This window comes from Oryx dammah, unplaced genomic scaffold, assembly GCF_014754425.2.
Source record: "Oryx dammah isolate SB20612 unplaced genomic scaffold, SCBI_Odam_1.1 HiC_scaffold_16, whole genome shotgun sequence".
Lineage (NCBI taxonomy): Eukaryota > Metazoa > Chordata > Mammalia > Artiodactyla > Bovidae > Oryx > Oryx dammah.
In genome coordinates this window covers 46,693,040-46,706,004 of record NW_024070200.1, presented here as the reverse complement: position 1 = coordinate 46,706,004, position 12,965 = coordinate 46,693,040, and the positions used below count along the sequence as shown (strand labels likewise).

Sequence of the window (12,965 nt, the reverse complement as noted above, 5' to 3'; positions counted from 1 at the left end):
TTTTTAGGTGTAAGCATGTTAATTATCTGGAATCAAGCTTGTCGGGAGAAATATCAATAACTTCAGATACGCAGATGACACCACCCTTATGGCAGAAAGCGAAGAACTAAGGAGCCTCTTGATGGAAGTAAAAGAGGAGAGTGAAAAAGTTGGCTTAAAACTCAACAATCAGAAAACTAAGATCATGGCATCCCATCCCATACTTCATGGCAAATAGATGGGAAAACAACGGAAACAGTGAGAGACTTTATTTCTTTGGGCTCCAAAATCCACTGAAGATGGTGACTACAGCCATGAAATTAAAGGACACTTGCTCCTTGGAAGAAAAGCTATGACCAATCTACACAGCATATTCAAAAGCAGAGACATTACTTTGCCGACAAAGGTCCATCTAGTCAAGGCTATGGTTTTCCCAGTAGTCATGTATGGATGTGAGAGTTGGACTATAAAGAAAGCTGAGCACTGAAGAATTGAAGCTTTAGAACTGTGGTGTTGGAGAAGACTCCTGAGAGTCCCCTGGACTGCAAGAAGATCCAACCAGTCCATCCTAAAGGAAATCAGTCTTGACTATTCATTGGAAGGACTGATGCTGAGGCTGAAACTCCAATACTTTGGCCACCTGATACAGAGAACCAACTCACTGGAAAAGACCCTGATGCTGGGAAAGATTGAAGGCAGGAAAAGGGGATGACAGAGGATGAGATGTTTGGATGGCATCACTGACGCGATGCACTTGAGTTCTGAGTAGGCTCCAGGAGTTGGTGATAGACAGGGAGGCCTGGTGTGCTGCAGTCCATCAGGTCGCAAAGAGTCGGACATGACTGAGCAACAGAACTGCCTGAACTGCTGCTAATTGTAGCTTATTGGAACTAGGTGATTGGTACATGGAAGTTCATTATACTGTTTTGTCTACTTTTGTGAATGCTAGAAATCTTCATATTAAAAGAAAAATTGAAAAATACTAAGCAAGGTCTAAAATGATAGACTAAGGTGTGAACAGCAGCTATCTATGGGATTTTAAGTTTTTTCTCCAACAAATATATACTACTTTTACAAGCCAGGGTCTATATAAACATCACCTTACTTGATTAGACAATTATTAGTTTAAAAATACTATAAGAACCAGGCTTCCCTGGTGGCTCAGATGGTAAAGAATCCGCCTGCAATGCGGGAGACTTTGGTTCGATTCCTTGGTTGGGAAGATCCCCTGGAGGAGGGCATGGCAATCCACTCTAGTATCCTTGCCTGGAGGATCCCCAAGGACAGAGGAGCTTGGCAGGCTGCAGTCCATGGTGTCGCAGAGTCGGACATGACTGAGCAACTAAGCACATATACATACAAATGAAATAAATTAAATAATAATGATACTAAAGAACCATGTGGCTTCTAGTAATCTCAAAATTAACTGAAATTTACAGTTGACAAAGACTATCTTAAAACTAACTCAAATGAGTTTGAGTTAACAATTTGACTAGAAAGAAGAAAAATAGCTTCAGCTCCTACAGACTAATACCTACTTAGATTCTAAGGGAGAAACTGGCTCACTAGACACTAAATCATCAGCAGATAGAACTAAATTGGAGGTGTTGCAGACACTAAAAACATTCAAGTGCAAACAGTATCATTAAAAATGAGATTCCAATTAGAAAAAATGCAAATATATACAGAGAAAAATAACCTGTATCTGACAACTCAGTAAGTGAAAGAATGTTTGAAAAATCCTGGAGGGTAAAAGAAAACAGGTGTGTTGGGGGGTAGGGATAGTGAGTTGCAAGAGACCATCATGAAAATGCAGAGTAAGGACTAAGTCACCCCCATGGCAAATTCTTCTAAACTCTTTATCACGTGCCAGTATTCAATATCATCAAATTATAATACTACCTACAGGCTGAACTTACTAAATACATATTACAAGAGGCTATAAAATAAGATAAAGAGTTTATAAGTGGGGAAAATGTATTAAGAATTGCTCACAGGCTAATAAAAGAGCTATCCAAGAGAATTCAGTCAACTGATAACATTTAATAGCTACCTTTCACCAGGCTTCCCTGGTGGCTCAGAGGTTAAAGCATCTGCCTCCAATGCGGGAGACTCAGGTTGAGAAGATTCCTGGGTCGAGAAGATCCCCTGGAGAAGGAAATGGTAACCCACTCCAGTATTCCTGCCTGGAGAATCCTATGGACGGAGAAGCCTAGTGCTACAGTCCATGGGGTTGCAAAGAGTCAGACACAACTGAGCGACTTCACTTTCACTTTCACCTTTTAAATTAAAAAACCAACTCCATTCACTCCTCTTTCCTAATGCATCCATTTTGGAAGAAAATAGAAAACAAGAAACAGCTGAGGGAAAGAGAAGGATTTAAGGAAGATGTTTTTTGCTGTTTGCCACAGTACATATTGCCACAGCTTTCATTCCAATCCCAAAAAAAAAGCAAGGCCAAAGAATGTTCAAACTATCGCACAATTGCACTCATCTCAAACGCTAGCAAAGTAATGCTCAAAATTCTCCAAGCCAGGCTTCGACAGTACGTGAACCATGAATTTCCAGATGTTCAAGATGGATTTAAAAAAGGCAGAGGAAGCAAAGATCAAATTGCCAACATCCATTGGATCATCGAAAAAGCAAGAGTTCAGAAAAACATCTACTTCTGCTTTATCAACACCACCAAAGCCTTTGACTGTGTGGGTCACAAATTGTGGAAAATTCTGAAAGAGATGAGAATACCAGACCACCTGACCTGCCTTCTGAGAAATCTGTATGCAGGTCAAGAAGCAACAGTTAGAACTGGACATGGAACAACAGACTGGTTCCAAATTGGGAAAGAAGTATGTTAAGACTGTATATTGTCACCCTGCTTATTTAACTTATATGCAGGGTACATCATGTGAAATGCCGGGCTAGATGAGGCACAAGCTGGAAATCAAGATTGCTAGGAGAAATAGCAATAACCTCAGATACACTGATGTTACCACCCTTATGGCAGAAAGTGAAAAAGAACTAAAGAGCCTCTTAATGAAAATGAAAAAGAAGAGTGAAAAAGTTGCCTTAAAACTCAACATTCAAAAAACTAAGATCATGGCATCCCATCCCATCACTTCATGGCAAACAGATGGGAAACAGTAGAAACAATGAGAGACTTTATTTTGGGGGGCTTCAAAATCACTGCAGATGGTGACTGGAGCCATGAAATTAAAAGACGCTTGCTCCTTGGAAGAAAAGCTATGACCAACCTACCAGCATATTAAAACGCAGAGACATTACTTTGCCAACAAAGGTCTGACTAGTCAAAGCGATGGTTTTCCTAGTAGTCATGTATGGATGTGAGTTGGACTACAAAGAAACCTGAATGCTGAAGAATGATGCTTTTGAACTATAGTGTTGAAGAAGACTCTTGAGAGTCCCCGGGACTGCAAGGAGATCCAACCAGCCAATCCTAAAGGAAATCAGTCCTGAATATTCATTGGAAGGACTGATGTTGAAGCTGAAACTCCAATACTTTGGCCACCTGATGCAAAGAACTGACTCATTAGAAAAGACCCTGATGCTGGGAAAGATTGAAGGCAGGAGGAGAAGGGGTCGACAGAGATGTTTGGATGGCATCACTGACTGGATGGACATGAGTTTGAGCAAACTCCAGGAGTTGGAGATAGACAAGGAAGCCTGGCGTACTGCAGTCCATTGGGTCACAAAGAGTTAAACAGGGCTGAGCGACTGGATTGAATTGAAATGACAGTACATACAACCTTACCTGCATGCACATCTCTGGTGTGTTTTTTTTTTTAATGCTCAACTTTAATTCTGAAACATAATTTCCACAATGTTTAACACAGCCTTTATAGATCCCATGGTAATCCCTAATCTTCGTATGACTTTTGCATTTCTAAGCTCTTTGTTTCCTCAGGATGTCTTCAGTTGCTTAATCAAGAAGGGTTTCCACATGCTTTATGCCCTTAGTTCTTTTTTAAAAATTTTTATTTATGTTTAATTGGAGGATAACTGCTTTATAACCTTGTGTTGGTTTCTGCCATATATCAACATGAATCAGCCGTAGGTATACTATACCCCCTCCCTCTTGAACCTCCCACCCAAGATAACTTTTTTAAAATAAAAAACTCCATTTCAAAGGATCACATAAAAAATGTACAACTTCTGCTCCACCCAAAGCAGGGTCTGATTTTCTCTGATAAATCTGGGGGAAAGTTGGTCCTGATCTGTTCACAAAAGGCAGTGCTGAGAACAAAAAACACAAATACACTGAGAATTTGGAAAACACTACCTGTACTGAATAAACCTTCATGATTCTTTAAAAAAAACTAAGTTATTCCTTCCAAGTCACTAATAGAATGCCATTTAAAAATTATAATCTTGGGACTTCCCTGGTGGTCCAGGGGCTAAGACTCCGTGTTCCCAATGCAGGGGATCTGGGTTCCATCCCTGGTTAGGGAACTAGATCCCACGTGCTGCAACTAAAGCCCAGTGTAGCCAAATAAATAAAAATATCTTCAAAAAATTATAATCTCTCAATATACTGAGGTATAGAAAAAGAAGAACGGTCAGATCTTTATTTCATCAATGAAGAAAGAACTCTTCTAAGCTAGAATGTTTACAATGATCTTCAAAAAGCAACAAGGGACAACGGTTCCCTCTATTATAAGTGGAGAATATAAACTACTTGAGAGGGTTTAAGAATGAGGCAGGATTTATTTAGGGCTTCCTCATACTCAAGAACCTACATCACTCCCACCACTTTACCTCCCTCTAATATGTTCTCCAGGACACTCCCTTTTCCTCCATTTCTTCCCTTCCTTCCCTTCTAACTAGGAATGTTATAAATCTGGAAGGGACGGGGTGAGAATACGTAGTTGCACGGGCAGCATAGGCTAAGAACCCAGAGCTCATCTTCTTGAACTTCTATCACAGACAGGGAAACTGAGACCTGGGACATGACAGCTTTTGCTCAGTGTTACACCCCTCCTCCACCTCCTGTGAATTCTAAAGGTCTTACACATGTTCTTTTCAATTCTAAAATCCAAGTCTATATTTATAAGAATAAATAATTTCAGATTTCAAAAGTTTTCTTTGGAATTTTGAAAAAGTTGATAAATTTATTCTTAAAATGTCTGTGAGATTGCCTTAAAGGTTTACTTTTGAAAGATCAGGGCCACTTCATCCATTATATAAAAAGATCCTTGTTTGGGATCAATCTTTTTGTGATGTTTTTTTCTGGGATGATATATAGGGTCACTGATCTGGTTGGGAAGGAGAAGAGATCCAAGAAAATCTCCAGAAAAGCCCTCAGGGAAATAGATGAATTAATAAGTATTTAGTTTTCCAAATGTCACCAAAAGAATCTCATAAAAACGGACTGGAAGAAGGACCTAAGGGTTCCCCACCCTTTCTTAAATCTTTGGGCTATCAAAATGAAATACTGCAAAAACTAAAACATAAACATATTTCAAAATAGAGAAGATATAGTTTGCACATACTTTTCATGAATCTTCAAGACTCGGTGAACTATAGGAATCTCTCTTCCTTCTATCCTAAAAACAACAATTTCTCCCACTCGTATGGGATCTTCAACTCGATTTGTTAGAAAGAGAAGATCTCCTCTATGAAATGCAGGTTCCATGCTGCCACTGGGAGGGAAAAAAGAATATAACAACAAAAGAGTGTCTGAGATTAAATTTATTTTCAAAGTTAGATATTCAACAAAAGTTATCACCTTTGTAATATACTTAATACCTTAACAAATGTATCAACATACATGTGTACTGTCCTCCAAAAAAGGTTTCTTTATTCTAATTAGTTATACTAAAGGTTTCCTTTAGTTAACTAGTTCCATTTCAACCATTACTATTCAAAAGAGCTTAAATTTTGAAAAGGGCAATGTTACTAATTCCTTAACCTTTTAAAATTTCAAAACAGAATATAAAAGAATGAACTTTATAATCCCTGCCCTTATTCTCCATCTGAAAATACTAAAGATATTCAAATATTCAAATGAGAACCAGATCATCTTCTTCTGCCATTTATAAAGATACAGAGCAAGATGACCTTATGGTTTCAATCCAACAAGAAGGAAAAACAGCTCATCAAGTCAAGGACAGTCAGCTACAGAGATAATGCTTGTGCTATCAACTGATTTATTTAAAAGAGAAACAAGAAAACCAAGGACAAAAGCAGAGATTTTTGCCTAAGAATTTAAAAAACGAGGAAAGAAATTCAATTTCATGGTACTTAGTGGTTACAAACTTCTAGAGTGTCTTCTTACCTTTCACCTGTTCTACCTTATACCAAGTCCTTCAACAGTCCTAAGATATTTGCACTACTTGATGAAACTTTTCTTTCTATAATGAAATAGTGCATCAGTATTTCAGAAACTCAAGCTCTAGTTTTCAATAACTATAAGTTTAATAAGGAAAAAATGGATAGACAAGGAATAAAATTCAACACAAGAACAATGACAAGATTCAAACACTTCTGTTTGAAGACTCTGGTCCTCTGTATATATTAAGGGAGTATAGCAGTGGCTCCCAAACTCTGTTGCACATAAGAATCATCTGAGAAACTCAAAAATCCCCATGCCCAGGTCATGTCTCAAACCACTTAAATCAGAATGTCTGGGGATGAGAAGTAGGCATCAAACCAATATTCTGTAAAGATCCCAGGTGATTCAAACATGAGCAAATTTGGGGGCTCACTAGAAATATGGATTTTTCAGCACAATGTTTATTCTTAAAGCTTCTGTTAAGCTTCCTCATGGGGCAATCAATTCCCTTTCTCAGAAGGTGTTCAGACAAAAGATGAAACACGTGTTTGGTGAAAACATTATAGAAGGTATTCTAGACATGAAATTTTCAAGTTTTTATTTTGGTTGATTTTTTTTAAAAAATCAGTGACATCCTTGGTTCAAATAAAATCTTGCTTGAAAATTATATAAATAAAACAGATAAAAGTTGAGTTGTTCTGGTTCAATGACTCAGCTTTATTGAGCACTTATATGTAAAGTGCTAATTCTAAGTGGTGTTTCTTTATTTCAAACTACGATGTAGGTACTATAATTATCCTAACTTTATAGATAAGGAGACTGAGGCTTAGACTGGCCTAGAGTTATTAGTAAAAAAAAGAAATTATAAAAGAGGGAATTAAACCAAGGGAGTCTACTCTCACTGTGCTAAATTGCCTCTGAGATACTCTAGAACTTTAAGCGGGGAGTTATCATGATCACATTTGCACTTAAAAAAAAAATCACTTCAGAAGCTACAGAGTTTACAGAAAACATTCAAATATCTATCGGATTCATGAATAGATGCAAAAGATGAGAAGGTAAATTGGGAGACCACTTGTCTAGGGTATTATCTACAACTGAATACTTGGCAATTATTAAGTGTTATTAAAACATGCACACTGGAAAAAGATAAGGGGAAAAGACTGAAAAAAGAATACATGTAGAGTTACCTCAATTATGTAAGAAATAATATACATGAAAAAGAGACTAAAATGTTAATAGTGATTATATCCCAGAACTATAGGTGACTTAGTTTCATCTAGATTTTTTGTGTTTTCAAAATTTCTTATAATGAAAATATATTAAGTGTTTTTAAATTTTTATTATAAAGGCATTTTTTTTAAAGGTCACTATAATAGCCCAAGCAGGAAACGATGAGGGCCTGAAATAGAACAACAGCAGGGAGGACAGCTCTAAAAGGGCAGAATAGAGGGAGGGAAAACAACAAATGTGATGGTCAATTGGATTACAACAGAAAGGGGAACAAGAACGACTCCTAGGCTTTTAACACTGGCAGCTGAGCAGATGGTGGGTCGTGACAGTCACAGAACTAGGAGGAAGAAGAACAGGTTTGGGGGAAAAGAAGATGAATTTCACTTTTATTGGTGGAGCTTCAAGTGCCTGGTCAACATCTAGGTAGAGATGTTAGCGTAGGATGAAAACAAGAGTGGAGATTCAGGGGATAAAGTTGGATGAGGAAAAAAAAAAGATTTAAGAATCCAGATATAGATGGCAATTCAAAACAGATAAAAAGCATGTGGTAAAAAGGATTATTAAAGAAACTTTTAAAAAATTAAATAATTAGTAGACTTACTATTTATTATCTGATCAAACTATACGTTTACATATAATACATCATCAATCAATTTTGTAAGAGGTCATATATAATTTATATAAATTAAACTGGGGAATTTCCTGGAGGTCCATGGTTAGGACTCTTCCACTGTAGGGGGCCTAGGTTCAATCCTCTGTCAGGGAACTAAGATCTTGAAGGCCATGCAGCATAAACATAATTATGTATAAATAAAAATAAAACTGACTTCAGTGTCACAAAGGGGGGGAAAAAAATCAGTTTTGAATGTTCCCTGAAACTTCAGTAAATAATAAATATTTGTCTTTATTCCCAATAGTTTCAGTGAAGTCCTAAAGTGGATTTTCAGATGGCCTGAGTCCTTGGAGGTACATTTGGATCTAGGTAAAAATTCTATTCCTTGAAGTTTCATAAAACCATGTAGGTTACCTATTCTCTAATGACTACTCCCACCAGTCTTGACCAGATGCTCTCTTGACCTGGTCTCTTTTTATTTTTTTTTTATTCCATGTTGACAATCAGAAAAGTTTAATATATGAATAACCTAGCTACCAAAAACTTATCCAAACATCCCTTTAAAATCCCAGCTGCTATTTTCAGGACCACCAAAGGGTGGAGCAGGTGTTTAGTACAATCCCCTATTCACTCCATCATTCCAGTTTAAAGGTAATTAGACTGTCCTTAAGCATCTCCACTGAATGAAACTCAATCTGAAATAATCCCAGAAGAATCTCCAAAAGAAGCCTCCCTGGGCCTTCTCTCTACAGCTTTTCCCCACAGCGACAATTAGTGTGGCTTCTCCTTCCATTAGTGTTTGAACACTCACTGAATTCAAAACTGTCCAGGAACTTAGGGCCACACAAGTTTAGACCTGGAACATCTCGGTCTAGCCTTCATTTTATAGATGAGGAAGCTATGATTCAGTCTGTAAGAGACTTGCCCAAGGTTGTACGAAAGACAATGAAAGAGCTAAAGACCCAAGTCTCCATACTCCTAGAACAATACATTAATTTCTTTCCCAGATAATAAAATCCAGACATTTCACTGGATCTTTAAAATCACAATTGCATTTGATTAGTAATAAAGACAGACCAAGGGTGTGCATATGAGTGTTAGTAAGGGAGGAGGAAGACACTGGAGACCCAGTGCTTCCAACCATTTACTGCTGGAAGTATAGCCTAGTAAGACAGTCAGAGTCAAATTTTTCTTGTTAAGACTAATGTACTATTATCTAGACTCTAGGTAATGTTAATGATTCAATCTATTTTATATTTATACTCTATTATCCCCAGAAAATACCTGAGACAGTATACATAATTAAGATTCAAGTAAGACCAAATTATAATGATTCAATTAAATAACCAAGTGTTAATTCTCCAAAAATGAGTTACTAAATTAAGTTTTTAAAATCATTAAGAATATGAGTACAAGGATAGGGAAGGAAAAATCAGTACTATTTGTCACTTTAAGAGATGGCATTAATATATTCAAAATTCCTGAAGTCTATTTAGAAGTGATATTTAAAGGTCAGCATGAAACATGGAAATAATTAGTGAGGCTTCTGTACTGACACTGAGAACATGCTGCAGAAGAAGTCTTAATTTATGAAGATGATATATGATATTGTAAATTAACAACTAAGTATCAGCCTTGATTAGAGAAGAAAATGGCAACTCACTCCAGTATTCCTGCCTGGAAAATCCCATGGACAGAGGAGCCTGGCAGGCTACAGTCCATGGAGTCACAAAGAGTCGGACACGAATGAGCGACTAAACCACCATCAGCCCTGATAGACTAAAGTAAAAAAACATGAGAAGACAGAAGGATTTTGGGAAAATAAACTATACTGAAACACTTTCTTAACAAATGTGCCAAAAATAAAGCTCATATGGTAAACATTTCATGGAAAAGTCACGAGCCCTTTGGGATCTGAATGGAAAGCTCCTGACAAAGTTGAGAATTCCTCACAACTGAGAAAGAAAAACAAAATTTCTTCCAGGCCCTCTTCTGGGAAACAGTAATGTCTAAAGGAATGATATATCTGTTATTCAACATCTCAGTTTCTCTCCTAAGTTATGCCATGCAACTCCATGCCTTGAAAAGAAAAATTGTTACCTGAGCACCACTACAATTGGACTTTCGCTTCCAGTTATGACCATTAACCCCTTCCAGATCATTAGTGCCGAGGAGACAATCATTCCAAAATTTAGGACTTGATAATAGAGCTGTAAGAACAAGAGAAGACATCAGATCCACAGTTAGCCCGACTGAGAAAGCAACCGAGAGTAGTATCAATCCTAAAGTGTCAAGTAGTACTATTAGGGCACCTGAAGTTCAGAGAGTTCTTTTAAAATTTTATTTATTTTTTTGGCTGCACTGGGTCTTAGTTGTGGCATGTGTGATCTAGTTCCTTTACCAGGGATCGAACCCAGGTCCCCTACACTGGCAGCGCAGAGACTTAGCCACTGAACCCCAGGGAAGTCCCAGAGACTGCCTTTCAAACCGTGTAATAATTACCCCATTAGCACATCCTAGTACAGCCCCTCAACCCACCCAAAGAATCCTCCTGCTCTGCTTTGTTTGCTAAAACACATTACATTCATATGATAACATCATTTTCAGAACTTTTCACATAAATTATTTCATTTGGGCTTCACAACCATTCAGCTTAAATTCCATCACATTCACGGCACATACCAGCCAACAGCAATGTACCTGTGCTTCTAAACTCCTCTAGGACTTACTTTTCTACAATACATAGCCCTTGATAATTACAGGCTATCCAATGACATTTAACCTGAACCCTCATTTTATAGGGGAGGAAACTTAGTCTCAGAGAGAGGAAATGACTTTGTCAAAGCCAAACCTCTTGTTTTATATTATTTTTTGAAAAGACAAAAAATAGTCTTTTTATTCCAAAGACAGATTTAAGGAAGTAGAGTCAAAGAGGCTAAGGATAGACAAACTAGCTTTTAAGAAGTGACTGTGGTCAGCTTGTGGATCAGTAGTCAGGAATTCAGCTAGAAGCTCTATTTTCCAAACCTCCCATGCTAAGAAAGTCACCTATATACACTATTGGTTAGGGCAAAAGATTAAGGGCCCCAATCCAGAGTCACTGAAGGAAGGGCTGTGGGATTCTATAAAAACTACAAAACATAGTTTCATGATTCCTTATTTAAAACCCTTGGGGGTCAGAAAGGCTTCATAATTCAGAATTGGCCAGATTTTGAAAAGTTAATACCCGAACATACTATATAGTGCATAACACCCTGAGCAGGCAATATCCTATAATCAAGCCTATTAATATTTCTGCAGCAAAACATAAAAAACATACTGAAATAAATAAAGCTAAAAATAGCTATATGTCAGTCAGTTCAAATCTGTTTTGCTGAGGAAAAGCTTTTCGTTTTCAGAAGGGCACAGATGTAGCATTGTCAGAACAGGTGTGGGATAGCTAATAAAATAACTGGTTGGGGTTTTTTTTTTGGCTGCACCCTGTAGCGTGTGGAATCTTAGTTCCCCACCCAGGGATGGACCCTGTGCTCCCTGCCACTGAGGGCAGATTCTTAACCACTAGGCTATGACAGAAGTCCCTAAAGTAGCTGTTCTTTAAAAGAAAAATGAAAGATTTAAAAAATCTTGATTTTCTCTGTCCCTGCAAGGAGGTCACTATAATTACTCTTCTCTTTTTCCTCAGACATGTAATCCTATTTTCACTACACAATCATTGTTGTGACATGTATCCAATCATCGAGAGCAACCTCAACAGTAGAGAAAGAGGCTGAGTCTCTCACTATGTACAGCTATAAATGGTCCTTAAAAGATGCCTGCTTGTACACCTCTGAGTCAGTGTGTGACTGACTGTCAAAGCCTAGACAGAAGCAAACCATCTGCGAAAACAAATATTCTACCTGAGCAAAAGTTTGAAAGGACCATATTTTTCACTCTCTTCGCCCCTTTTTCATGACAAAAATCTTTACTCAAAAGCCCCTGCTTCCTTCACCACTGTATCTGAATGCTAATGAATGTACAGAATGAATGTAGAGAAAGCAGTATTTTGGGAACTGACAGAAGTAAGGTGGCAGCTACCTAACCTCTCATACCATTTGGCCACAGCAGGCTATTAATAGGGTATTGTGACATATGTAGGGTTACAATCACAGAACTGAATAGCCCCATTATTTTTTCTAAGAAATGGCTGGAACATTATGTTCCTCAGTGTTCAAAGGTAAAGAATGTTATTAAGAGCCAGCCAAAGCTCTATGCGACATCTCCTGGTAGCCAGGGCACAAGGATTTATTTATGTGTGCCATTTTTCTTTTGCACTTTTAGGAAGTAGTGTGTACAGACTTCCCCCCAAAGTTCCATGACTAGAATAATCTACATAATTTAAAATACACAGTAAGTAATAAATAACAAGAATTTGAGAAAAACCTACAACAGAAAATTCAGCAAAATAAAGCTGACAGTAAGTTTAAATTTTATCATTTAGCAAGTTCTAATATGGAAGTCGGGGCTTCCCTGGAGGCTCAGTGGTAAAGAATCCACCTGCCAGTGCAGGATATGCAGGCTCAAGTCCTGAGTCAGGAAGATCCCTGGAGAGAGAAAGAGCAGCCCCTCTAGGACTCTTGCCTGGGAAATCTCACGGACAAAGGGGCCTAGGGGGTACAGTCCATGGGGTTGCAAAAGACTCAGAAATGACTTAGTGACTAAACAACAACAAATTTGGAAGTTAGACACTTGCACTTATTAGGTACACAGCATTATATTTCCTGTTCTCAGAAGAGATACTTGAAGTTCAACAGATAGAGTATTTTCATAGGAGTCAGGCTTCTAGTACTCTCAAGGGGAGACAAACATAACCAT

The 12,965-nt window shown here is 37.8% G+C and overlaps 1 protein-coding gene across 2 annotated transcripts in view; it reads right to left on the bottom strand.

The window, feature by feature from the left end:
* Nucleotides 1-12,965, bottom strand: part of SEC11A (SEC11 homolog A, signal peptidase complex subunit) — a 32,497-nt gene that overhangs the window by 7,487 nt on the left and 12,045 nt on the right. For both annotated transcript variants that reach the window (XM_040257539.1, XM_040257538.1), the window contains exons 2-3: nucleotides 10,215-10,324; nucleotides 5,487-5,636 (exon numbers count right to left, since the gene is read on the bottom strand). In XM_040257539.1, coding sequence (XP_040113473.1) covers nucleotides 5,487-5,636; nucleotides 10,215-10,297 — 233 coding nt within the window. In that variant the 5' untranslated portion in view covers nucleotides 10,298-10,324. The remainder of the gene's footprint in view (nucleotides 1-5,486; nucleotides 5,637-10,214; nucleotides 10,325-12,965) is intronic.